Source organism: Clupea harengus, chromosome 6 (assembly GCF_900700415.2).
Source record: "Clupea harengus chromosome 6, Ch_v2.0.2, whole genome shotgun sequence".
Taxonomy (NCBI): Eukaryota; Metazoa; Chordata; class Actinopteri; order Clupeiformes; family Clupeidae; genus Clupea; species Clupea harengus.
In genome coordinates, this window is record NC_045157.1 from 13,665,818 (window position 1) to 13,692,980 (window position 27,163).

A 27,163-nucleotide genomic window follows, 5' to 3' on the forward strand; every position below is an offset into this window, starting at 1 on the left:
ATGTTGCACATGAAACATCCCAGGGTTTTCTTACGGGCGCAGGATCACGGATCCCTGTCGCCTATGATAAAGGTGGCCCTGTTAAATTCATGGTGTTCTGCAGGCAAGCGATCTCTGAATCCCCTGACCTGAGAACGATGTATATGATAAGTGTGTTCATCGGTGTCTACATGTTTGTTGCACATGAAACACTCCAGGGTGGTTTCCTACAGGCGCAGGATTGCGATCCTTGCCGCCTATGACAAAGGTTGCCCTGTTAATATGTTCACCGCCAGCGGCCGTATGAACCTCTATGAGGGCAAAGGCTTCAGTAGAGCTGGTGTGTGTAATTGGCTGCCACTGTATTATCACGCGGGAATGTATAGGGTCCCATACTGTTATATCGCAGTGAACTGCGATAAGGAACGTCTTGGTTACTTACGTAACCTCGGTTCCTTAAGCAGGAACCAGATATAACAAAGTTGGCGTGTACAGTGTTACCTTGGATTGATTGTCTTGCTCAGTTTCTTTCCAAGGCAGATCTGAGGGCGCGTAAATATATTATAGTACTTCTGGCAGGCGGGGCCAGGAGCGCGCGCTGACAGATCTCGCGGCTTTTCAGGCGTGAATAGATAAATGCTTCGATTTGTAGCCATGACTGACGTCATGTACCATACTGTTATATCTGGTTCCTGCTTAAGGAACCGAGGTTACGTAAGTAACCGAGACGTTCTATAAAGTACAAGACAAAAACCATATAATTTAATGTTTTTTTATGAAGAGAGACAACTTATATTGAGCAGAATTGAGTTCAGCCTATTGGTCCGACCCTCCACAACAGTCCCACTATCTCATGTGGCCCCTTGGGGAAATGAATTGCCCACCCCTGGTGTAGAGAGAATACCTGCCGTGAGTGTAACGAAGGGGAGTGTTTATATACACATCACTCTCATAGCTGGCAGCCACGAGACACGTTAAGGGATAATTAGTGGTTGAGATAACGCTTTGGGGAGTGCCTATCACAGTTGGAGGTTTTCCATCGCTGCATACATAGGGAGGTGAAGAACACAGTGTACAGTGAAGATGTATGTAGCCTACGTCTGTGTCCCTGGGGACAAAGGCCTGTTAGACTTTTTTAGGTAGCCGGACATGCCTTGATGTTTTTGTATATTTCCTCTAACTAAAAACATTGATGCACAAGTGGCATCTACCGGTATGTAGAAGATTAAAGGTTTCTGGGGGTGTTCTTTTTATGACTCTAGGACAAAAACTCACAGAGCTTTAAATGCATATGGACAACAAGAACAAACATTTAAATATCCCTTCACAGCGATATGGTTCCCAGAGGGACCAAAAAATGTGTTTGATCTGTGATGCAAAGAATTGTATTTATATTCCAGATCTTCACAAGATATGGGTGTAGTTTTTTCCTATTTATAGGGCATGACAAATTATGCAAATAACTAATGAGATTGGAAACATGAACTTCAGATTTCACTTAAAGCAACTTTATTGGCTTCAGCTTAAAGGCTTTACAATTGAATAATTTCATGCCATAAAGGTTTTGGTTGATGTAGTTGTAGTATTAGACTACAAAACCTTCCAGGAAGAAACACAGAATTAAACTGTTTATTCAAACATTCTGCATTAATTTATGCTATTGAGCTGGAAAAGCCACTTCTTATAGGTTAAGGCCTGGAGCGATGTGTTCATGTTGCCAGCTATGGCCCTATTCATACTGGAAAAAAACAGAAAGCAAAAAAACGCAGCTCATCTCTTGAAAGTTTCTTGAAATACAGTACAACTCCACATACTCACTACTCCACATACAAATACTGTGAATACAGATGTTTAATGGTATAGTGCAGTAAGGCTGTGGGGTGAGCGATGATGCTACTGTTTGCATTTATAAAGGCGGTTGACTCGCATGATGTCCCAGCGGCTCATCTCGGTGGCCTTCCCGATGGCCACATTGGGGTCCGGAATGGGGACGATGGTGGGCTTCCCGTTGCGGGAAAATGCATTCCTGAAAGGCAAAAGGTACATCGATGTTTAAAGTCAGGGGTTTACTGCACTGTTGGATGTTTCATTATCTTATGTCTATGTCACCAGGACAAAACCTGAAATATCCATAACACGATGTGTGTGTGTGTGTGAGAGAGCAAGAGAGAAAGTAAAATAGAATAGACTTTAATTGTCATTGTGTAGTAGATACACTCAACGAAATGAGCTTGTGCAACCACAAAAAAAAACAATGCTCACATCCACATACACACTAAAGCACATTAAAGCATGCTTGCATCCACCCACGCACTCACACATAAATATATTAAAAACATAAATTAGGAAATCGTCAAGACATCACATATTGCACATCCCTGAGTCCCATATTGCATTGCATATTGCATAAACTTGATCACATCTACCCATGTGCCTGTTTGGTCTTCCTTAGGAAGTGTAGGGCTCAGAACTTACTGACTGTAATGCATGACTGAGCCGTAGTCATAGGGAGTACCCAGGTTGTTGGTATTTTTCTTCCTGAAGTTGTGCTCTTGTCCTGAGGAAAACCAATGTTTAGTGAACATGCAACACGTCATTTACAAACTGACTGCAATGTAACAAAAAGAATAAAGATTTATTCTCCAGTTCTGTTCTCATGAAATCAAAACCAAAAATGGCACACGGCTGACATAATCTGGTTACAAGGCTATAAATGATTAAATTATGACATTAGTAAGTATGACATAAATCTAATTAATATGTCACTGTACTCAGTTGTGTGTCTATGTATCAATGTATTGCAATAGTAATAGTAATACAACTACTAGTAGTTGTAATAACAATAATAAAACAATTATATATACATTCTACCTGGCAGGATCTAGAGGTGGTTCCCAGAATAAAAAAAATACATAGCAGTATGTTATAATAAGGGAAAGAAGCAAGGAACACATTTTGCTGGTTGATAATTATGCGGGGAGGAAGCAGCAGGTCTTGCTCACCCCTCATGATGTTTTGATAGATAATACGGACGTGTGAGTCACGGTCGCTGCGTGTCTGCTCGTGGTTGAAGCCCAGGGCGTGCAGCAGCTCGTGCTGGACTACCTTGTGGTAAACACACCCCCTCCTAGCCAGGGACACCACCTGTCCTCCACCTCTACGCCCGACATAGGACCAGCACCTGCAGCCAGCCGGAGTTTCAAACATTACACACCATCAGTGGGAGACAGCCCATCCTTTCAATTTTTCAATAATGAATTTAATAATCAAAATGCAACCATAACAAATATTTTGCCAATATTTCTGACATGGCAGTGCTATACATTGCACCACACATGGGCATTCACCCTCCTTTAAAATGTCACTTTTGAGGACTGCTTGAGGAAGGTCTAATCGGAATGGCTCTTCATAATATTCTTAATATTTCTAATAAAGTCTAGTTTATATTTCAAAACTCATTACAAAGTTCAATAAAATTATTAATAAAATAATTCAAATCCTGGCTATTTACACTGATAACTTGATCAAAAATCGAAAAAAGGTAAATTCACGAGGTTTTGTATTGTATTGTTTTGTTGTCTATTAGACCCAATACCCTCCGCGTGACTGGATGTGCACAAAGTTTCTCTCCTTTTTGCGTGCTCTGAAGCGGATGCAGGTGGACTGGGCAAAAGACTGCAGGCCCTTCTCAATGGTGGCCTTCTCCCTTTGGGCTGTGGGGGAAAACAGTAAAGAAAACTGTCTTTTAAAAATACACAATCAAATCTGTAAATAGAGCAGAGTTTTAGTGGACATTTTCTAGCATTTAGAGACTCCTAAGCTTCTTTGGAAACTTGACTATGACTGACATATTTGTTGCTAAAAGTATTCCCATATAATGCAGACATACAGTTGTCACATCCCAAAGTCGGCTCACACTAGGACTGAACACAACCTTAAAGGCTTAAAACATCAATGCCATTGGTTTTATCAAAAAAGCTTTAAGAACCTCAGCTAACCCTGATTTAAAAAAACAGAGAGAGCCAGGTTAAAACCACATTGCTCAAAGGAAGATTCGGTTTTGGTTCCGCGAAAGGTTGTTGATATTTGAGTTCAACATCCAATCTAATGTTGATCGCCTGTGATTCTTTATGGCATGATCTGAACCACTGTTTGTTTCCCATTTACAGCGGTAAAAGTGTCTATGAACACCGGAGATTTTCTCAAACACACTGAATGGACAGCTAGAGAACCGCAAGGAGCAATTCGCTACATTTGAAAAAACGTGTATGGGATTAGAATAACAGGCTGTACATTTAAAAAGTATAATAACTGTACAATAACACATGTTCCTTACAGTACTGATTGGCGATGACGTATGGAACATAGACATTGCCATCACTGGAGCGACGCCATTTGCAGCCACGGGAGGTGCAAGGGTCAGCATTCTGGAGCCCAGTGTACACGGCAATATCACCCTCCGTGATCTCCGGATCATCAAGTTCCTGCCCTGGAAAATTACGTAGAATTCAGTAAGTAAGCAATGAAATGAGTAGATATAGATTATGGGACATTTCATGTAGTCTACCCCATCATAATTGCTAATCCTTCTCATCTTTAGACTATTTTTATATATGATGTTTATGTTATATATGGTTATGTATGTTTAATTAATGGTGTTTAATTCTATCTTGACATAATTGCTGATGTTCTTTTAAGAGCTGCAACACCTCCTTACCTGCATTCTTGTTGGCCCTTTCGATTAGAGCGGACACGGTGTAGTTCACAGGGATGCTGTCTAGAGCATGAAAAACCATAAAACACTTCAGGTTAAGCAGGACCCATCTACACTGACACAAGGATCTTAGCCTTAACAGTTAAATGATACAGTGACTGTGTGTTGTTCTTGACCCAAACAATTTACATTTGACATTTACATTTTCCCTCCTCTCCTGAAAATACTACAAAGTACACAACCCTATAAACTATTTTAAATAAAGGTTATGGATTCAAAGATTAAATTAATTCATAGCCTGTAATGTAAGAGACGTGGCAAATTCAGTGAAGAAAAAAAACTTACCTATGTGGCCACTGTTCCCAACAAGCCCTGGTTTTGTCTGAAATTGCAAAGACATTAGAAACATACATATGAGAGAGAAGAAGTGATGCTGAAACAGGACTGGACCACATCTGACTCAGTCAGGGCCAGATAAGATCACTGATTTCATCCCTGCTCTCACGAAGCTCCAGGACAGGTTTGGCCCCTTACCTCTTCATGCTGACACTGGACTGTGCTAAGCGTGCCCAGTAGAAAGACGAGCAGAATGACTGTGGAGGTTGCCATGACCAGTCCCCGATAGACTGTTTCAGTCACTCCGACAGAAGAACTCAGGTTTATATGGGCAAGGAATGCAGAAGAGCTTCAAAGTTCAGTTGCAGAAGAGGATCATGTGGCAAACCATCTTACGCTAATAATAACAGTTAGAAGTTGTAATGTTGCACAAATAAATATAAGTTCTTGCAACATGTTGCCCTCTTAGTTTGTCTCTTGTCTTTTTCTCAGTGAAACCTTACAATCTACCCTTCACGAGGTACACTGTTAGCCCCAATTTCTTATCAAGTCTACTGTACTTAAACAATTTAATTACAGTGCACTTAAAAAATTAAGTTTTATGACATTACTACTAAATGTTAAGTATATTCTACTAAGTGTGATGACATTACTACAAGTTTCTAAGTATATTCTACCAATTTGTAGATATAGTCGAATGTGTGAATAACTTTAAGTGAAATGGCTTTAAATTACTAAGTTTTTTTCACTTAAAGAATTTAAGTTTATGACATTACTACTAAATGTTAAGTATATTCTACTAAGTGTGATGACATTACTAAAAAATTCTAAGTATATTCTACTACTTTGTAGATAAAGTCGAATGAGTGAATAACCTAAGTGTTAACTTAAGTTAAGCGGCTTTCAATTACTGAGTTTTAGTCATGACCAGAGTGCATTGTGGGAATGTGAATGCTCTTGACAGCTGAAAAGCATTAAGTAAATTAAGTCTGTAATTAATTTGGCAAAAAAACAAACTACAAATCAGCCGTGGTTAACCTAACGTGGTCACAACTTGAATGCGGAGCATGTTTAATTGAAACGCTCCTCTTGTTTTTTTTACAATGTTTTGGAAGTGCAAGTACTGTCCTCATAGCTGTGAAAAGAGAGCACAGCTATTTAAACATTATAGACTAAAACATGGAAGTTAAGCAAGAACAGAGCCTTTTCCATGTTTATATCAGGAATGTCTGTGTACGTTCAGGTTATGCTTAATTTGGGGAAATGCAAGCTGCCACAAGATGCAAGCTTGGGAGTAGGTGCTAACTGGTTGCAATAATTAAAAAAAACGTTTATTTTTTTATTTATTTTTTACGTTTTTGTATTTTTGGTTTTCTAAAAAGTGTTGAAATAAAAGTGAAATAAAAAACTTGTCATTTTGAACTTGTAATTAAGTGCATTGAACTTACACACTTAAGTGTAGTAATTATGCAAAGCGATTTTTTTTAGCGATTTTATTTTAAGTGAAATCAACTTAGGAATTAAGTGCATTGAACTTAATGCTTTAAGTTTAATCACTATGCAAAGCAGTTGATATTGCAATAGATTTTAAGTTAAATGTACTCATTTCATTACACATTACTTGATGTTTTTAAGGCAACCACTTTCCTCAATATTTTTAAGTAAACTCAACTTATCTGGGCTTAGTGTATTGCAATAGATTTTAAGTTGAATCAACTTGGAATTTTAATGTTCATTGAACTTAATGCTTTAAGTTTGGTCACTATGCAAAGCAGTTGATATTGCAATAGATTTTAGGTTAAATGTTCTCAAGTTTTCCTTAGACGTTACTCGATGTTTTTAAGGCAACCACTTTCCTCAAATTTTTTAAGTAAACTTAACTTATTGGGGCTTACAGTGTAGACACATTTTCCAACAACTACAAATACTGGGGTAAATAAATGCAATGACAAGCATTGGACCAATAACCAATAAAGATTTGTAAATGTAGAAATATAGTTAAGTGGTGCAGGAGTGTGTATAAATATATTGTGAACTTCTGATACTCTACTAACTGCACAAGAGACTTCGAAACATTTGTCATAAAATGAAACTAGTAGCTATTTTCCTTTTTACAGTGGTGTGTGAACTAAATAATCAACAGACATGATAACTGTCATGGTTTGTGATTTTATTGACAGGTGAGCGACTGAGTGGAAGTAAAGACCACAACCTTCATGTGGCTCCCCAACAGAAGGAAATACTTTCCCTTCAAGGGTTCTTCAGGATATTCTTTCATCGTTATTTACGTTTATCTGATAAGAAAAACATTGTCAAGGAAGAAAAGAAAGGGGGCAAGAAAAAAAATCACATACAGTTTATGTATATTTGGAAAATTAAAACCCACACTATCAATATCAAAACACACAATCCACTTCGCCCTCCACACACACACACACACACACAAACTCAGTGTTTTTTCTGCTCACGACATTTGTAAAGTCTGTTCACTGATGATATCCTTCTTGCTCATCTCTCTGGCCTTGCCGAACTCCACGTCGTTGTTGGGGACGGGCACCATGGTGGGCTTCTTGTTCTTGGAGAAAGCGAACCTGAAATGATCAAGGACACAAAGACCACATTTACAATTTTTTTTAATTATATGGTTAAAGGACAAATATGTAATACATTTCCTGTACTAAATCATGAAATGAATATGATATGTAATGATTACATTGTAATCAGAAATTAAAGAAACATGCTAAACTGAAAATTGGCTTCTCCGACAACAATGCTACAGCCAGTATATTCTCCTTTTAAAATTTCCGTTCCAGATCAGTTCCTTTACCCTTTTCTCCAATACCCCTTTGACACTCTGGGTTGTCAGATAAGAATGGAAGACGGCACACAAACTGGACCAACAGACAATGTTTGATTCTACCTGACTAAAAAGGCCTCGGCATCCCTCTAAAAAGCCTTATGACCATAGAAGTAATAAAATGTGAGTAAATATTAGAGATGGATTTGAAAGATGGAAACAGCTAAGAGCCCAGAAGGTTTATAAGTGATCACAAGTAAAGCAGGCTAACGCTTCATGCGAACACACGCTAATGTACTGCTATCAGTCACACCAGATGTGCAATGGGCCACGGTGTTTACTACCTCGGAAACAACTAGTATGACAGAAATATTGACACAGAGCTAAAGCCCCTGAAAACAGACATGTTAATAGCAAATGAACAGAGAGACTGTGTGAGAGTGGACAGATGGATACTTGACTTGCAGTGCCGAAATGTTCGGGGAGTTGCAATGTGAATGATGCGCGCATCCAGATGAAGAGCTATGGTTAAAACACAAAACAAAAAACAATCCAGCCTTCTTGGCTATTTCAAGAGGCAAACTCAAGGTAAACTGAGTCATTGAGTGTGGATATTACGCAATGTATCAAATTACGTTGATGCAAACAACAACAAAAAAAGTTTGACGTGACTATGTAGCAACCCAAACCTTTACACCAATAATTAGCCTAAGGTGTACTGATGGCCAAGTCTGTCACTGAAGGTTTATCTCTCTCACACAATAACAGTATTTCCAAGGCACACTTGGGGAACAAAACACAGACTAATACGGATACAAAAATGTTATCTTAAAGCAGCAATATAGAGTTCTGTTCCAAAACTAACAAGTTAACTACTTAAAAGGCACGCAAAAATCTTGCAAACACCACCAACAGCCCAGTTGACACTGATAGAAGCTTGCCAACACACTAACTGGTGTCTTCTGGCAGTATAGCTGGCATGGTCCTGTTGTGAAAGCTTTTCTTCCATTTTTGCAGGGTATTCCAGCCCGGTATACAGAACTACATAGGGCATATCCTGGATGACTAATGGGAAAGACACAGGTGTTTATCTGTCCACATGACACATGACATGGTTTTGAGGATGGTACTAAAACTAGTTGCCTATAAAACCATACCTCAAAAAGTGTCAAATTGTTGCATAGTGTTACTTTATTTTTGTATGTAGATATACCTCCACCTACTAATAATAGAAACGCATCTGCTCCCAACAGAGAGGCCACAACAGTCATTTTGACATGTAATGTACATTTCATCATGGATTAAGTAACTCAACAGATCCACAGTTATATTACACAGAGCGGTTGTGTAATATAACCTTCCATCCCCGTTTGTCTCCATATTGGCATAGAGTAATCTCCTTTGCTTCATGTGCCTCGTTGCAATACTGGATGTTTCACCATGCTACTTCTTCACTTGCCTCAAATAACGAATGTCTGTCTCCATATTTGCTTCTGTCACTGTTGTCTCTCTTTTGTGTTCTGCAGAGATGTCTGAAGAGGAGGCCTCTGAGGATCTGCCTGTCTCTATGCAGCTGCACAGGGCTAACTTTGGCCTGAGTGAGTGGTGCAAATCTGAGCTGTTGTTTTGCTCCTTGAGTAAAGGTTTTGATAATTGTGTAATACTTTTGATTTTAGTGTTTATCCAATCGTAAAAAACTGTAAAGAATTAATACAAATGTAGTAAAAGACTTACAGTGGGAAAAATAAGTATTTTAACCCCTGCCGATTTCGCAAGTTTGGCCACTTGCAAAGAAATGTGTGATCTATAATTGTAATAGTAGGTGTATTTTAACAGTGAGAAACAGAATATCAACAAAAAAATCCAGAAAACTGCATTTTATAACATTTATGACTTAATTTGCATTTGATGCAGAAAATAAGTATTTGAACCCCTAGCAAAACATGACTTAGTACTTGGTGGAATAACCCTTGTTGGCAAGCACAGACGTCAGACTTTTCTTGTAGTTGGTCACCAGGTTTACACACATCTCAGGAGGGATTTTGGTCCACTCCTCTTTGCAGATCCTCTCCAAATCCTTAAGGTTGCGTTTTCAATGGGAGGGAATGAGGGAATGAGGTTCAAGCCCAATATTCCACATTACATGGCCCCATCCATAGTCCCCTCGATGCAGTGGAGTCGTCCTGTACCCTTGGCGGAGAAACAGCCCCAAAGCATAATGTTTCCACCTCCATGCTTGACGGTGGGGATGGTGTCATATTCAGCATTCTTCCCCCTCCAAACGCGGCAAGTCGAGTTGATGCCAAAGAGCTTGATTTTGGTCTCATCTGACCACATCCTGTCTCCCAATCCTCCTTAGAATCATTCAAGTGTTCATTGGCAAACCTCAGACGGCCCTGTACATGTGCTTCCTTGAGCAGGGGGACCTTGCGAGTTCTGCAGTACTTCAAACCAATACGGCGTACTGTGTTGCCAATGGTTTTCTTAGTGACTGTGGTCCCAGCTGCCTTGAGATCATTCACAAGCTCCCCCTGTGTAATTCTGGGGTTATTCTGCACCTTCGGATGATCACCGATACCGCACGAGGGGATATCTTGCATGGAGCCCCAGACCTAGAGCGATGGACAGTTGTTTGGTGTTGCTTCCATTTACGAATAATCGCACCAATAGTTGTCTGCTTCTCACCAAGCTGCTTGCCAATGGTTTTGTAACCCATTCCAGCCTTGTGCAGGTCTACAATCTTATCTCTGACGTCCTTGGTCAACTCTTTGGTCTTGCCCATGGTGGTGAGGTTGAAGGTGTGAAGTATGATTCTTTGGACAGGTTTCTTTTATACACGTCACCAGTTGAGATCAGGTGTACCTTGTTAGGCCTAATGAGGACTAATCTGTGTGCTTCTTGGGCACATAACTGGTCATTGGGAGCCAGAATTCTTGCTGTTTGCTAGGGGGTTCAAATACTTATTTTCTGCATCAAATACAAATAAAGTCATAAATGTTATAAAATGCAGTTTTCTGGATTTGTTTGTTGATATTCTATTTTTCACTGTTAAAATACACCTACCATTACAATTATAGATCACACATTTCTTTGCAAGTGGCCAAACTTGCGAAATCGGCAGGGGTTCAAATACTTATTTTCCCCACTGTATATAACATCGTATCAACAATTCAGAGGTCATGTCCCACAGAGGTAGGTTGACGATGTCAAACTTGTGAAGTTGTCCTCATCCCCTAAGCAGGCATTTCATGCAAGTCAGGTTGATGTGTACCTTCTTCATTTGACAATATCAACTAAGTAAATCCAATTGCACAGTATTATTTTTTAATACTATGTAAAGTGTGTGTCATCATCTGCATGTGTTGGTGAGTGCTTACATCTGTCCCTGCTACATCATCAGGTTTGTGTTATATGAATGCAAAAATAAAAGAACAACATTGCCATCTACTGTCAAACACAGCATGCTCAAAAGTTTACCATGCACTTTAAACTGTGCGATGCTGCTTTCAGCATGTACACAATATGAAGGAAAAGAGATGCCACTTACACCCTGCATAACAAAGTATAACAAAACAAGAACAAAAATCGAATTTGTTTGCCTCATCTATAATAAGAGAGCAAATCAAAGAAAAACAGAATATAAAGGATACAGCCAATGGAAAGACAAGCTTGATCCACACCCCTCTAATCTGTCATGAGTCATGTTCTCTTGTACCGAGTCATCAGGAGTAAGGTTCAACAACTCCTCTACGGAGACTACGGAAGCTTTCCCCCTTAACGCCATGTGGACCAGCATTCCCATTGTTATCTGGAATCTTTCCATTTGGAAGGTTCTCACCAACAGAGGTTTGAATGGCCAGAGAGGTTTCTACCAGCTGGTTCATGGTGGAACATTCAGAATCCTCTTGTGTCCACAGAGTCCTGAGCGCTGACTCCAACGTACCCCACATCCAGAGCGAGAATGATGGCGATGGCAATGACATATGTGTAACAAATGTAATTCACTATCATGCTCACAGCTGCATTTCCTCCAGGATTAATAAAGTGCCTACTACCTACCTATGCATTTCTCCATGCTGCATCACTACACTGGAATCACACAAAGGATGTGTGTTGATCAGGCCACTGAGGAAACCATTGAGATGTAACAGCTCGCCTCCCTTGTATGGATCCCTTATTCTGTATACAGTCAGACAAAAGTAACAAAGCTATTAAATCCCACTTAACTTTCCAGGAATGTCCCTTTCCCCGCTTAAACCTCAACTGGCTAGTAGCATCCTATCACCCACACACAACGGAAAGCCCAGAATTTAGGCACGGCAGGTCCTCATAGCAGGTTTTCTGTCCAAGGGCATGCCTCTGAGCAATCATGGCAGCCTCAGACAGATTTCCCTAAAAGTGCTAAATGCACTCATCGAGGCTGACAACACTGCCACTCTCCAGGGCCGTGTCCCCGAAATGTCTGTGTTTAGTGAATAAAGCTTATCCACTGGAATGGATCCTAATAAAGTGAACATTGGTCCACCCCTTCAACTAGATTCCAGATGAAAATTGCTTTTACAATTATTTTAGGAGCTTAACTGTCACTGATATGCTAGTGGGTTAGGTGTGTACAACTATTTAGATTGTGATGCATGCTTTTGCCATGGAAATAATAAACAGGCTTCAAATAATTAAACTTAAACTTTAATACTTCATGCTATGCTCTGGACCTGTGTTAGACAGTTATGAGAAAACAATAGCTTCAACAACAGAAGAAGCAAAGCATGGCTCCATAGTCATTAAAAAAACTACAGATTTAGGCTAATACATGACTAACTAAAGAAACATAATTTTAATCCTAAACTTCAAACAGTTTATAACATTACGCTACACATTACATCCTTTCCATATCCTGTCCTGAGAGTTTTCCAATAATCACCCATGCCCTGATAAGAGAAGGGGCATGTATTAGCCAGCAGCCAAGGTTAAATGTGTGTTTAAACATGCATGTATTAGCCAGCAGCCAAGGTTAAATGTGTGTTTAAACATGCATGTATTAGCCAGCAGCCAAGGTTAAATGTGTGTTTAAACATGATAAAAAAGTGCATGTACAGTAGGAAACATGCAGGCCTATACAGCACATTTTCAAGGACAGTTGTGTACATTTCGCAACTTTGTCAGGGTTAGGGCGGCTGAGAAACCTATAAAAACTGACACAGTTCATTCATTTCACTCATACACATTTGTAGGGTGTCACGGTACAGTTTAGTCTTTCCTCAACAAATCAGACGTAGTTGAATCTGGGTTAAACCTAGTAGCAGATATCACTTGGAATTCTTAAGGCTTATGTTCTTCTTGATATCGAACTATTGTCAGTTCCATAGTTGTGAAACAAATGCTAAAAGAATATTTCATCTGTGCGACAATGATAGTTAGTCTAAACCGTTAAACTGGTTGAAGTAAAAAATGTCTTAAATATTTACAGTGTGGTGTTCCCCCCCCCCCAGGTGATTGTCTGTCATGGCTGTGTTCAAGTTCGCTGTGGGTCTGCTGGCCCTGCTGCTGGTGTCTGCCTGGGCTGAGGAGGTGGAGGTGAGGGATTGGCTCATTACCGCTCCTGAGTCCTCTGAGAGTGAGAGTGATAGATTGTCTCAGGCTCACCTGTATGAGCTACATTAACCCAAGCTAATGAAGTCTGTCTCCTGAAACGCTGTCATTACACTGTTTGTAACAATGAGCTAAGTTTCAAATTGACGGGAGAGTTAATATGCAAGGGTGTCCTGTGATTCTTTTAAATGTATAAATTCTGAATTGTTTATGAAGTATTCATAAATGTGTAATGCTGCAAAAATCCTTAAATTGTTAATAGGTCCATAGTAGTTAATATTGTTTTTATGTATTCATAAATATTTAAATAACAATGAGTCAGCATAATTTTTAGCAGCTAATCTTTCTCATTATGCTAATGTTTCAATGCACTGACTGATATGGTGTTCTTTATTTCTCTCCTCATCAATCCCATTGTCAGACTGGTAAGTGATCTTTTCTGTTGATTACAATTTTAATTTCCTCATGATAATATATATATATATATATATATATGAAAAAAATATACATTTTCATTTTTATGTTTTTTCATCAGTTTGGAGAAATCTGAGCAATGTGGTAAATAACTAATTTTACAAGTTGATCGCACAGTCCACATTGTGAAATTTAAGCTTTGACAAATAGTCAGTCTGGTGTAGATTTGGTCCCAATCTGGTGCCGATCAACACCAAATCAGGACCGGATTCATCACACGGAGGAACAACTGCTCCTTGTCTCTCCACTGCTTGTCTGCACGCCCCAACCTGTGGGTGTTCATGATTCCTCCATGCTCACACCCACCAGCCTAATGTCTTATCTGTACACAGCAATCCTTTTGGTACTGTGACTGGCTAAAGTAGGTGTCAAATATTCAAAAAAGCAGTAGCCTCCTGCAATATATGAACATTCACATTCAAAGGTTGAAATTCAAACGTGCGTACACTGCAGGATGTGTCTTTGGCAGCTGAGTTGGTGTTGTCCCGAGGGCCATGTAGCTCTGTGTGCAATGCTTGTTTAATGAAGAGGAAATAATTAATTTGGCTCCTTCATCCTTCTGTGCGCTAGCTTATTTCCCAGTTCAAATGTAGCTCAAGTCTTCTTTTTGCTTTCGACAGACGTCTCTGAAGAGGAGAATCTTTCTGTGTCTGAGATTCTTTACAGAGCCAACTTTGGCATAGGTAAGTTATATGAGCACAGTCACAAACAAATACTCTATTTCTAATTTTAAGTCATTCTGTGATGCGCTCACCCTTTCTTTTTTAGGAATTTATGAAAAGTTGGCCCATGCCCTCAGAGTTTTAATATGTATTTACCGATGATTATCCACCAGCACATGATGATGATGAGCCCCAGCTGCTGGATGACATCGCCGTGGACAACGAGAATGACAGGAACGCTGACCCTTGCACCTCTCGTGGCTGCATGTGGCCAAAGTCCAGTGATAGGAAAGTCTACGTGCCCTACTATATCAGCAACGACTTCTGTGAGTGACCCCTCAGGTCTCTCATCAAGCTGACCAGTACAATCCATCGAAACTTAAGTTCCTTATTACAACTCCAGAGCCAAAAGTATTTGTAAACCTCTCATCACCTGAGACATAGAAAATGTGTCGTCTTTGGCGATTCGCTTTGGTGAATAATGCCGTGATAATGCTCAGTGTTAGCCATGTCTGAAGTGTTCACTTTCATTACATTTTAACTTGACAACCAAATTATACACACACTGACGTCATGAAATCAGACTGCCCAATAGGAGCGTCAAGTTAAGTGTAACAGTACATCAGAAAGTTAACTCTTTTGTTCCATTAACCTCTTCATTGCTGAACTTGTCCCACAGCTGCCCGTGAGAAGTCCATCATCCAGCGCGGCCTGGACTCCTTCGCCTCCTCCACCTGCATCCGCTTCAAGGCCCGCAGATCTGAGAGGGACTACATTGGCATCTACTCCAAGAACGGGTGTGAAACCTGAGCATACACGTATCATCATCTGAGAATTATCAAGTTCAAAGTGTACTTCTGGGAAAAACAAGATTGAAAATCGATATTTTTTATACTATTTAATTGTATATTATTTGTAACAATAATATTTTTTAATAATATTATGTTATTATTTTGTACTAATTCATATTATTTTACATTATTTGGTGAAAAAAAAACTCAAATTTTTGGACATGTCAGATCGACCTTGTTAATTCTCGGATGACAATATCACTCCTGTAGCTAGGAGAGGCTACACATACAGCCTATGACTCTGAAGGGGTCATGATTGAAATGGTTAAACCCTCAGGGCAGCAAATATGATGAGGTGTGCAGTCTGCATGCAGAAACTAAAAAGAACAGAAGTACTAGAGCCTTGATGTGCAAACACAGTTCCTTCTGTGAACAGGCTATGCATTCACTGTGACATTCTGTCTGGATTTTAAGTTACAAAAAGGTAGCTACATCCTTAATGTTCCTACATTATCCTACTCAAATGCTGATGTTACTCTGTTGTTAGCATAGCATAGTTATAGCTTTGATCTGATGACCTTTCTTTGTCTCCATACATCAGGTGCTACTCCTACATTGGCCGTCGCGGTGGCCAGCAGGTTGTGTCTCTGAGCCGTAGGGGTTGTCTGTACCACAACACTGTCCAGCACGAGCTGCTGCACGCTCTGGGCTTCAACCACGAGCAGACCCGCAGCGACCGTGACAACCACATCCGTGTCGTCTGGGAGAACGTCATTGAAGGTAGGATAACATATCTAAACTAATTATCAAAAACATTATTTCCCCCTCCGTCTTAGTAGCGTATTTGTAATGTGGGTTTGTAACATGTACTTAGATACTTTCATATAGTGTATATGATGATCATATTTGTATAGCAGGCAGAGGCTGTTTCAAAAGAATTAGTTAGCAGAGATAACATTTAGAAGTTAAAACTGTTTCTTTCACACAGACATGAAGCACAACTTCAACAAGAAGAACACCCTCAACCAGGGAACTCCCTATGATTACAACTCCGTCATGCAGTACCACAAGTCAGTAACACAATGCATGCTGATCTACTCTTCCAAATAATCTTCACTGATTCATGAATTGATTCATTATTTAATTCAGTCATTCATTCATCCATCCATTTGACAATATTTTCACAAGCCATTTTCTCATCTCTTCATGTACATTCTGGATGGATATTTCTGTCGTATTAGGACGGCTTTCTCCAAGAACAACCGGCCCACCATGGTCCCCATCCCCAACAGCAACGTTGCGATTGGCAAGGCTGGCCAGATGAGCAAGAACGACCTTCTCAGACTAAACAGGCTGTACAAGTGCTGTGAGTAGAACTTCATTCAGCATTTGTTGCGTGTGTTTTCCTGATTCCTGATCCTAATGAAAATATCTGGTTAGTTGATGATTTGAAAATGAGAGGTCCAGGATTTGTCACTTCTTTTTTTTCATGATTTTAATTGATGCTATCGTTTTTTTATCAGAAACAAAAGGACAACCACATAGCCTGAGGAACCTGTGATGAGAAGTCAGATATGACTCCCGGATTCACACAGAGCATGATGAACTGGATTTGGGTTCCTCTGTCTCATATGTCTCACCAGTCTCAAAATAAATCACAAGAAATATAACATTTGTTGCTGATTTCTTTCATGTACATAGGGTAATGAATTATAAGAATGCTGAAAGAAGGTTTACAAATATAATTAAAGAAATATTAATAGTTGCGTCCACAACACTGCCGATGTCTAAATAAAATTGTAATTCTCTCAGCATATCCTCTGATCAAACATCTGATCAACCAGCTGGCGTGTACACAGTATAATGGAAAAGGCTGTGTGATCTCTCCTTTCATCTCCATTCTCACAGTTTGTCTGCCTCATTCTGTGTGTCCACAAAATACCAACCATTTATTCATCACACACAGTAAGAAACTGACTAACAACTAACTGAGAGAGGGCCTTAAAAACTGTCGTGGATGTATAAACATATCACACATTGTGCCAACAATACAAAAGTCAAGTTACAGAGGAAACACATATAATTTCCTAAATGTTTTTACTTCTAGAGACTCCTGATAGTCTAACATATTTTGAGGGTGAAAAAAAAAGTCTTAACTGGCAGAGCAATGTCCATATAATGGGGTCTGAAAAGAGATGCTCCCCACACACGCTCTGCAAAAAGATGTGCCTCGCACACGGTCTGCAAAAACATCTGCCAGTCGGCCCCCAAATCAATGGTCTTTTAAAGCAACAGTAAGGAGTTTTCCTCTAAAACTATTAAGCTAACTAAAGAATAGCCAACAACCTTGCAAACACCACTATTTGTTGTACTATAAAAGCTGTTCTTACAATTTTGCTGGGTTTTAGGCCTGGATCATGAAACTACATGAATATCCTAGGTGGCTATAGTGGTAAGGATGGGTGTGTTGATCTGTCCTTCACATAACCACAGAAATAATTTAAACAATTCAATTCAAAGGGCTTGGCTGTGGACAGAACATGCTTTGCTAAAGGTTATTATGGTACTGAACATCCTGTCTCTATAGTATGTAAACAATGCAAGACACTGAACAACTGCAAAGTCTGACTCAACAGCACTCTCCTACATTATACTTTGTTGAAAATATTAAGAATATACTGGTCATAGGCTATTTTCATCGGTTCAAACGATTGATAACATTTTGCTTCTTCATCCCAAAAGAACTCAAGAGCACTGTTTTGTAACACTTTGTTTTGATAGTGATATGCTATATTACTGAAAGTATGTTTTAATAGTCCGCCTATATGGGCTCTATTACTGAAAGTATTATGAGATCAAAGGACTTTTGTCCGTACATTTCGTGAAATCCGTGAAAATCCACGAGAGCAAAGATTAAATAAACTTAGGCTTCAGTGTCGGTTTAAAACTCTACGGAAGTGACAGAATCCTTTCAGTGACCTGCTGGCACTGAGAATACATGGACAAAAGTAAATCCGCGCACATCACACCTTCCCTAATATAGCGTATGGACACAATTTGTATTTAGGCAAAACACTCACGTCTACGAAAAATTCAAGCAGCCTTTGCTTTCGTGGACGTACCTCGGGAATGTATCGGACCAAAGACCTTCCGTGCACATCATACTTCCCCAAATACTCCGAACTGTTATGGACATAATGAACAAACGATGGCCTAGGATATCTATTACCTGGACAGAATTACTTTTGTCTGTAAAAAATTGTTTATTTTGTCCACAAAGTGAAAAGTGCATTCAGCCTTTTGACCACAGAATGAAAAGCACAACAGTCAATTCAGACATGAGTCATCCTTTTTGTTTTCTGTGCACGACAGAATGTGCTCCTTTCATTATTTCGTGGACACAATGCTAACGCGTTTGTGGTTTTTTTTTTCAATTATGAGCTTCGTAATACATGAATATGCCTACAGAGATGTTACGGATGGTTTGTTGAAATTCAAGTTTAGTCTTCCTAATTGTTTACTGATTACCTTAACCAAACTCAAACCCAACTCCTAACACTAACCTTATCCTCTTAGCACTCTCTCCATGCACTGATGCTCCCACTGATATAATGCATACAGAGACACACACAGAGGTACACCCAACACACGGCATACAGCTAGCTTAGTAGGATGTTTGGTCCTCTTAGCACTCTCTCCATGCACGGATGCACCCACTGACGTGATGCATACAGACACACACACAGGCACACCTATTACATAACTGCATACACCTTGCTGTGATCTACACCTATTCTAACCCTAATCCAGGTTATTTACAGTTCACTCTCTCCTGGGGTGGCGATTGGGAATAGCTGGTTGACCTGTACAACTAAGGGGTTAACCCATTGTTTAAAAGCTTTTCCTCTAAGCCTAACCCTTTTTCCTAAACCTAACCTTAACCATAAATTGTGGTTAACAGAGTCTCAACAGATCTGAGCATCTCTACATAGTCAATAGGAGTCCATCCAAATAAACCTTTTCATTTTCACATACATTTAATAGTTAAACTTTGCTTTAAAAGACTATGTATAGGTTGAACTGATGTCTATGTTTGCATACATTTTCCTCCCAAGTCAGTGCTTGCAGCGTGCCAGAGGGACAGCAGGTGATTGCGTATCAGTTGTAGATAAAAGGTTGAGGTATTTTTAAGCTTTCACAGGAAACCAGTACATGGGAATAGTACAGTGTGCTAAGGCAGCTTTTTATCTTCTGGGTTTTATTCCTCCTGGTACTTTTATACATAAAATATGTTGCTTCAGTAATATGAGAATTTAGTAACAATTTATATTACCTTTATAAGGACGTCATAACGCATTCATAAACACAGAATAACCTATTTAAAAAGCAATATGTGAGTTAATGAATGTCTGTATTTACATCATGTCAGATATTCCTATAAATAATTAGTGTTATATTGACACATCAAGTACTCATATCATGGCAAACTACGTATATAATGATGTGAAAGATGTTACGATACACCCATATCATGGTGGCCTCTTTGCTTTCCTTGGTGACCTTTGCTAATAGTTTCCTTTATATCAATACAGTGTATTTTATTCCTGTAAACATCTTACAACTGTAAATAAAAGTCACCCATTAGTTACGAATCTGTAACCAATCTGTAACCTATGTATTACCAACTATTACTAATAATTAAAAAACACATTTCTGACACTTGATTTTGAGGCATTTTGATTGAACGTACTCCTTGACTGCTTTAATGGTACACACAATAATAATAATCATCTTTGAAACTGGAGCTGATCTTAAAGCAGCAATAAGGAGTTCTGTTCCTAAACTAGCAAGCTAACGACCTAAAAGGCATGCAAAAACCTTGCAAGCACCACCAACAGCCCAGTCCACACTGATAAAAGCTTGCCAACACACTAACTGGAGTCTTTTGGCAGTATATCAGGCAATGTCATGCTGTGAAAGCTTTTCTTCCATTTTTGCAGGGTATTCCAGCCCGGTGGTATACACTACATGGGGCATATCCTAAGATGTCTAGTGAAAAAGACACGGGTGTTTATCTTTCCTTCACATGACCATATGCTATCAAAATGAATTTGAGGATGGTACCAAAACTAGTTGCCTATAAAACCATATCTCAGAAAAGTGTCAAATTGTTGCATAGTGTTACTTTAAAGCAGCAGAAGATACTTGGGCCAACACACCACTAGAGGGCCTCGGGACCTTGTGGTAACACGTGTGTCATATAGAGGTTGCCGCTGAAGCCCCAGGAACATGGTGCTGGCTACAAAGAGATTTACAGTCCAGTATAACAAGGAATAATACACTTTTGGGTTTACAAACATCAGCGGGCGAAGATGATTCTGAGGTTGGTGATCGGCTGGTGATCAAAAATGGCTACGACAAAAAGGAACAACATAGTCACAATGTCGTGGAACATGAATGTGCTATTAGAGACTCAAAGCCTTGATGTCTATCAGACATCAAAACATTGAATACTATGTGTAGACCATTGTAAAAACGTTTGTGTCACTGAGAAAATATAAGGCATGTAATTCTATGAGCTGCCAAAACAGCAGACAGAAATATCTGAATTAGTGACAAGGCCTCTCAAAAAAGTAATGACTATAATGATAACATAATTATTACAACAACTTCAATCATACAGTTTCATACAATACAATTTTACAAAATTATTAAAATAGAAAAAGGCAACAGAAAACCTACAATAAAAGTTTGACAGAACCATGCGCTTAAATCCTGAATCCTGCAAGTTTTTTTTAACATATTCTATCATACATTACCAGAAAAATTCATATTTTCTTATTATTACCAAATCCATAATTAACCCACAGAGGACAAATACCCAATCTCCAGATGTCAAGGTTGCATGATAAAATACCTATTGACATAGCTACGTAACGTACACACATGCATTTCCAAGGATTCACGTGTTTTTCCTTTGACTATATTTGGTAGCCTTTATCAAAGTTGAAGCAGCTTTGAGACCTATATAAGCACCTTCTAACAACTTCACTCATCCACTCGTGAGGCATTACGGTAATGTGTATTCCACTTACAGTGTCTGTCGTATGCGTATGTTTTCTTGCTATCGTATTCATTGTCCATGCAATACTAATACTTAAACAAACATGTTTATTGGGTGATATTTTCCCCCAGGTGATTGTCTGTCATGGCTGTGTTCAAGTTCGCTGTGGGTCTGCTGGCCCTGCTGCTGGTGTGTGCTTGGGCTGAGGAGGTGGAGGTGAGACAGTTTCACAGTATAACACATGCAACCTGTCTTCTCCTTCATAGATTCATGGCAACACATTAAATATCCAGCTTTGTCAATTCAGTATTGAGATTAATTGAAAGACTTTGCTAGATCTCACATCAGCAAAATGCATTTTAGGACATCAAATAAAACAAATGGTTTGTGGTCAAATAGTTTAATCTATTCTTGCTCTGTCTTCTCTTTTTACACGTTCCACCTGCATTCTTCTCCTTTAGACAGGTAAAAACCCCAATTTCATAATACAGCTGAAAACTGCATGAATGCATATATACAGTATATTTATATATCTTATATTTATATATAAGAGTTATTGTGATGTTCAAAGGTAGTTTTATAATTACAAGTCACTGTTCTCTTCCTCCCAGATGAGATTGTGGAGGACACCAATGCTGAGCTGTCTGTGTCTGAACTGCTGGAGAGAGCCAACAGGGACCGCAGTATGTCCACCTCCAGACAAACACTTACATGCATCAGCTGTCTTATTGAATTAATTATTGATTAACTATTGCAAAACAACATTGTAAATGTAAACATCTTCTCATGTAATGGAGAAATAACTTGGTGTTAGGGTTATTGCTCTAGTAGAAAATAAAAAAGGGGTGAATGTATCTCAAGGTTTTTCCTAAGATGTAACTTTAGCTCATTTGCTTATTTTAAGAATACTGTTACACCAATGATCAGGCCATTCTGCAGCACTTAGAGAACAGGTGTATGGCAATAGAACATGTATCGAAGATCTATTTTTATTCTTTAGCCGGACAATATTGATCAGTTGTAACTGCAGTGTTCTCTGCTGTCTCCCTCCTCCAGCTCCTGACTTTGATGAGCCCGAGCTGATGGGAGACATCGCTATCAACTCTCCTGATGAGAGGAACGCCGACCCTTGCACTTCCCGCGGTTGCATGTGGGGCAAGTACAATGACGGCAAAGTCTACGTGCCCTACGTCATTGCCAACCACTACTGTGAGTACAGTTTGCGCAATGAAACAGCAAAAGTTGACAGTCCATACCAGGGGCGTCGTTAGGCCTATTTTAGGGGGGCTGAAGCCCCCCTAAAATGTTCTTCAGCCCCCCCAAATCATTTGGCATTATTGGCTTAAAAAAAAATTTAATAAAAAAAATTAAACTATTGTTTCTCACACGGACAAGTTAATTATAACTCTAACATGCTACTTATATGCGTGCGTTCTGGTTTGTATGTTTACTCCCCCTTCAAATTATACTCCAATAGCCTTTCATCATACTTTACGATATAAACCCCGGGCACTAGTACCGTCTCTCGTCAACGACAGCCAGTATTATAGACAAGGAGTTCAAAGTAAATTATGCACGGAGTGAAATTGTAAGTACAAGAAGTTATAGAATGTGGCTATCTGTAGTTGTTAACGAGTGTTACCTGCTTTAGGTTTACTTGATATGAGGCAAATGAAAGCGAATAATTGTAGTGGGCTATGTTAAAACTAAGCTAGCTTGCTACTTTGTTAGAAACTGTCACCAGTTAGCAAGAGTGTGAACGAGCGAATTCGAAATACAAGAAATAACTATCTCTCTATTCTTTGCATTGATATATCTCTCTAGTATTTCAAAACAATATTATCAGTCCCTATAGAATGTTGTTATTTATAATCAGTTAATGCTAGTGAAAACTAAATGTCATAGTGTCCCTCATAACGCTATTGTACCGGTATATCATCCAATTCATTGACCAGATGGATATAAGAACATTCTTTAGGAGAGGTGGTAGCTCCGCCCAGTCAGATGAGAGAGAGAAGCAGGAGATTGACAGGGCTGAAGGAGCCGGTGTGATGGAGGTTAGTGGTCTACAGGTCTAGAAGGAAATGAGTGGAGTTTTTTAAATGTTCTTCTACTGTGGTAGAAATGTATAGGCATTTGTTGTCAGGCCTAGGCTACTCCAAGGGTTAGCCTAAACTAGATTATTACATGATATTTTTATGCCAAGTCATAAAATTGGCTTCTGGATTTCGATCAGTTAATGTTTCAATGTTTGAACTTATCTTAAAGGGTCATGCAGAAGGAGAGGCTGAGGCAGAGAGTCAGAGAGAGGAAGAGACAGACCAAGCAGCTGCAGCAACTAATGATTTAGGTGAAAAAGACACAGGGCCCAGACAGGTTAAGCTGAAGAGCTACCCACAGGACAGTTTTGGTGCTCAGAACAGGTCATTTCACCACAGCTGGTATATTTGTGTTGTCAAATTTCACTATGACCCTGTCATTCTGTCTCTTGTGTTATACTGAATGCAAGCAAAACTACAGAGCAAAATCACACTCTTTCTGATTAAACCAATCTATGAACTGTCTGAAACAATGGATATCCGCGGCCCCAAATGGGCCTTAAAAAAAAAAATTGCAGCGCGCAAACATGCCACTCCCCTTGGGGCTAAGCCCCCCCTTTCTTTGAATCCTAGAAACGCCCCTGGTCCATACAATTCATACCAACTGCATTTTCTCTTTCATGTAGGCTAGTTTACTGGTCACAACTAAATCTACTCACACAGTCTTTCCGCTGGTGATTATTTAAGTGTTTTTTTTTACTGCTTCGACAGCTTCCCGCGAGCTGTCTATCATTCAGCGTGGTCTTGACTCCTTCTCCTCCATGTCCTGCATCCGCTTCAAGCGCCGCTCCAACGAGAGGGACTACCTCAGCATTGAGTCTCGTAACGGGTATAAACAAAAAATCACAACTCCAGGCATTACACATACTATTCCTGAACGGCTGTTCATCTTTAACTACCAATGTAATGTACATTTATCAACCTTTTGTTAACTTAACATGCCTTTTCCATCACACACCCCTAGATGTTACTCCTACGTTGGTCGTACTGGTAATGCTCAGACCGTGTCTCTGAGCCGTTCCGGCTGCTTGTACCACAACACCGTCCAGCACGAGCTGCTCCACGCTCTGGGCTTCAACCACGAGCAGACCCGCAACGACCGTGACAACTACATCCGTGTGGTCTGGGAGAACGTCATTACCGGTAGGATAAGGATCTAAACTAATTATCAAAAACATTATTTTCCCCTCTGTCTTAGTAGCGTATTTGTAATGTGGGTTTGTAACATGTACTTAGATACTTTCATATAGTGTATATGATGATCATATTTGTATAGCAGGCAGAGGTTGTTTCAAAATAATTAGTTAGTAGAGATAACATTTATAAGTTAAAACTGTTTCTTTCACACAGACATGAAGCACAACTTCAACAAGAAGAACACCCTCAACCAGGGAACTTCCTATGATTACAACTCCGTCATGCAGTACCACAAGTCAGTATCACAATGCGTGCTGATCTACTCTCCCAAATAATCTTCACTGATTCATGAATTGATTGAGCAACCCATTCATTATTTAATTCAGTCATTAATCCATCCATCCAGTCAGACAGTAATTCATTAATTTACTTACTTATCTACTACCTGACTCATTTACTAAATCAGTCTACCAACCAATCATCCACCCATCTGCAAACTTCCTTTAAGGAGAAAAACAGGAGTTTAATATGCAACAGTTCACTGAACACACACTTGTTACCTCCAGGTATGCATTCTCCAAGAACAACCGCCCTACAATGGTGCCCATCCCTAACAGCAATGTTGAGATTGGCAAGGCCACCCAGATGAGCCAGAATGACGTCAACAGGCTCAACAGGCTGTACAAGTGCTGTGAGTATCATTCCTGCACACCTCAATCTAGATGGGCCTGTTATTCCTGCACATCTCAATCTAAATGGGCCTGTTATTCCTGCACATCTCAATCTAAACGGGCCTGTTATTCCTGCAAACCTCAATCTAAATGGGCCTGTTATTCCTGCACATCTCAATCTAGATGGGCCTCTTTTTCCTGCACTTTCCTTGCTGTAGGGTTTGTTTTGTGTTCTGATACGCACTGGGCCCCGATAGCTTGAGCTTAAAAGAAAGCTATCTTTATTTAGATGATGGCATTGGAATCATTCAGTTTGAACTGGTTATAAACCGAAAACTGTGTAAACATAATGGCATGTATTACTGTGCAGTGGACTGTCTTGTGATGGGGTGTCCTCCTGAAACCCACTCTGTGTTTTTCTTATCCGAACAGAAGCACGCAGGCATTGATCAGGACAACAGCCAGGCTGCCTGGGGGAGAACTCCAGACGTTTTAATGGCTGGAACTTTAATATCATCTTATTTGATAGCAATACTTTGTTGCTCAGCAGTTCAAAATGCATTCACTCAATAAATCATCAGAACATGAGTGCAAAATGAAGGCTTTGGTGTGTTGATATTTTTTTTCTTGTGATTGTACCATGAACAAAGGTCTTCTAACAAAAGAAGTACATAAAGTATTTATGAACAGAAATGGCACATTTCACCTGGTGTACTCTGAATATTTAGTGTCACAAAATGTGTACACCAGAGAATCTAACAAAAAAGTGCTATTTCCAATCTGCATTTTCATTACACATAGAATAATGGCTTAGTTCCTTTATTTGAAAATACAGAGTAAAGAATCAACTTTATTTCCTTATTCTCTGGTTTTCCAAAAAATAGTTGCACAAACAATACTGTACTGCACAAACTGCTTTGAATTGACCAGTCGACCCAAGTTTTGAATGTGACAGAAGCTGGAGGCCACCATTGGCCTACAAAAACTTTACTCAACACAGAACTGCTGGCGGGTAATTAAAAGCATTTCAACACGCAAACATAAGAAACAGCGTTGCTTTCAATATGAAAAGACATGAGTTTTTCATGCATCGGTGCATCAACAGCAGCTTCTAGGGTTGGGAACATTAAATATCTCAGGAATACAATAATCATGATGAATCCTGTTGTACTTTGCTAATGAACTGTTTATTATAAACCAACAACATGTGGATCAGTAAATTACATTTGTCATGTTATTATGGTTTGCATTTTAGGCCGAGAATAAAATGCATCTCCTTTGTGGATCCCTCATCTCTCTGCATGTTCTTGATTACACTGGTGAAGATCACAACGATTGTGGGAGGGAGGTAGCACAACACCTGTCATCGCTGGAATTAATTAGGGATATATTTAGAAGTGTCCAGGACGATGCCATCTCATTAATCAACAACAAACACAACTCTCCGATCACACCCTGCACGCGTGTTTCTCTGCTCTTTTTCTGGAAAACATTTTGGATGTTTCTGTTCTGTTTCTGGAGTCATTTTTCTCATGTCATATTACACAGCATTTGCCTGGTACTTGGGGGCGATAGTGGTTCAGGAGGTAGAGGCGTTGTTTAATACTTGGAAGGTTGCTAGCTCGATCCCAAATCACCGAGTGTCGAAATGTTCTTGAGCAAGACACTGAACACCCAAACACTGTGCTGGTTGGCAACTTAGATAGAAGATAGAAGCTTCTGCCATCGGTGTATGAATGGGTAGATGTCTGAGGCATCCATCAGTAAAGCTCTTTGAGTTCTCTATGAGTAGAAAAGTGCCTGGTATCAAGTAGTGCAATATTACCGATAGTGCAAACAGTAGATGAAAC

The 27,163-nt window shown here is 39.5% G+C and overlaps 3 protein-coding genes across 5 annotated transcripts; 2 read left to right on the top strand and 1 right to left on the bottom strand.

Annotated features, from left to right (window-relative positions):
- Window positions 1-1,465: 1,465 nt before the first annotated feature.
- On the bottom strand, window positions 1,466-5,322 carry LOC105892644 (high choriolytic enzyme 1-like). Its single transcript, XM_012818941.3, has 8 exons — window positions 5,228-5,322; window positions 5,039-5,075; window positions 4,697-4,756; window positions 4,316-4,468; window positions 3,575-3,692; window positions 2,982-3,160; window positions 2,455-2,536; window positions 1,466-2,005 (listed from the first exon to the last, which is right to left on the bottom strand). The coding sequence occupies exons 1-8, from the start codon at window positions 5,300-5,302 to the stop codon at window positions 1,873-1,875; spliced, it is 837 nt and encodes a 278-aa protein (XP_012674395.2). The 5' UTR covers window positions 5,303-5,322; the 3' UTR covers window positions 1,466-1,872.
- On the top strand, window positions 4,411-17,012 carry LOC105892628 (low choriolytic enzyme-like). Of its 3 annotated transcripts, XM_031569086.1 has the most exons (11): window positions 4,411-4,490; window positions 9,353-9,424; window positions 13,316-13,400; window positions 13,837-13,840; window positions 14,510-14,572; window positions 14,725-14,877; window positions 15,231-15,348; window positions 15,944-16,122; window positions 16,331-16,412; window positions 16,584-16,708; window positions 16,866-17,012. In XM_031569086.1, coding segments are annotated over exons 3-11 (798 nt in total). In that variant the 5' UTR covers window positions 4,411-4,490; window positions 9,353-9,424; window positions 13,316-13,328; the 3' UTR covers window positions 16,868-17,012. The 3 variants fall into 3 exon arrangements, with proteins under 3 accessions (XP_031424946.1, XP_031424945.1, XP_012674378.1); XM_031569085.1 differs by lacking the exon at window positions 16,866-17,012 and having other exon boundaries at window positions 16,584-16,716; XM_012818924.3 differs by lacking the exons at window positions 9,353-9,424; window positions 16,866-17,012 and having other exon boundaries at window positions 4,424-4,490; window positions 16,584-16,716.
- A 4,351-nt stretch (window positions 17,013-21,363) lies between these two features.
- On the top strand, window positions 21,364-25,899 carry LOC105892629 (high choriolytic enzyme 2-like). Its single transcript, XM_031569084.1, has 10 exons — window positions 21,364-21,417; window positions 21,538-21,622; window positions 21,868-21,871; window positions 22,018-22,089; window positions 22,463-22,615; window positions 24,217-24,334; window positions 24,470-24,648; window positions 24,856-24,937; window positions 25,209-25,333; window positions 25,746-25,899. Coding segments are annotated over exons 2-10 (807 nt in total). The 5' UTR covers window positions 21,364-21,417; window positions 21,538-21,550; the 3' UTR covers window positions 25,748-25,899.
- Window positions 25,900-27,163: the final 1,264 nt, after the last annotated feature.

What these genes read in the sequence shown, in the direction of transcription:
- LOC105892628 (XM_031569085.1), top strand. Translation starts at nt 13,329, where the DNA reads ATGGCTGTGTTCAAGTTCGCTGTGGGTCTGCTGGCCCTGCTGCTGGTG. An exon ending in CAGAGCCAACTTTGGCATAG is followed by an intron (nt 14,573 to 14,724) that starts GTAAGTTATATG and finishes ATTATCCACCAG; the next exon opens with CACATGATGATGATGAGCCC. An exon ending in CTGGGAGAACGTCATTGAAG is followed by an intron (nt 16,123 to 16,330) that starts GTAGGATAACAT and finishes TCTTTCACACAG; the next exon opens with ACATGAAGCACAACTTCAAC.
- LOC105892629 (XM_031569084.1), top strand. Translation starts at nt 21,551, where the DNA reads ATGGCTGTGTTCAAGTTCGCTGTGGGTCTGCTGGCCCTGCTGCTGGTG. An exon ending in GAGAGCCAACAGGGACCGCA is followed by an intron (nt 22,090 to 22,462) that starts GTATGTCCACCT and finishes TCCCTCCTCCAG; the next exon opens with CTCCTGACTTTGATGAGCCC. An exon ending in AGCATTGAGTCTCGTAACGG is followed by an intron (nt 24,335 to 24,469) that starts GTATAAACAAAA and finishes ACACACCCCTAG; the next exon opens with ATGTTACTCCTACGTTGGTC.
- LOC105892644 (XM_012818941.3), bottom strand. Translation starts at nt 5,302, where the DNA reads ATGGCAACCTCCACAGTCATTCTGCTCGTCTTTCTACTGGGCACGCTT. An exon ending in TCCAGTGTCAGCATGAAGAG is followed by an intron (nt 5,076 to 5,227) that starts GTAAGGGGCCAA and finishes TTGCAATTTCAG; the next exon opens with ACAAAACCAGGGCTTGTTGG. An exon ending in TGGGAACAGTGGCCACATAG is followed by an intron (nt 4,757 to 5,038) that starts GTAAGTTTTTTT and finishes TTCATGCTCTAG; the next exon opens with ACAGCATCCCTGTGAACTAC.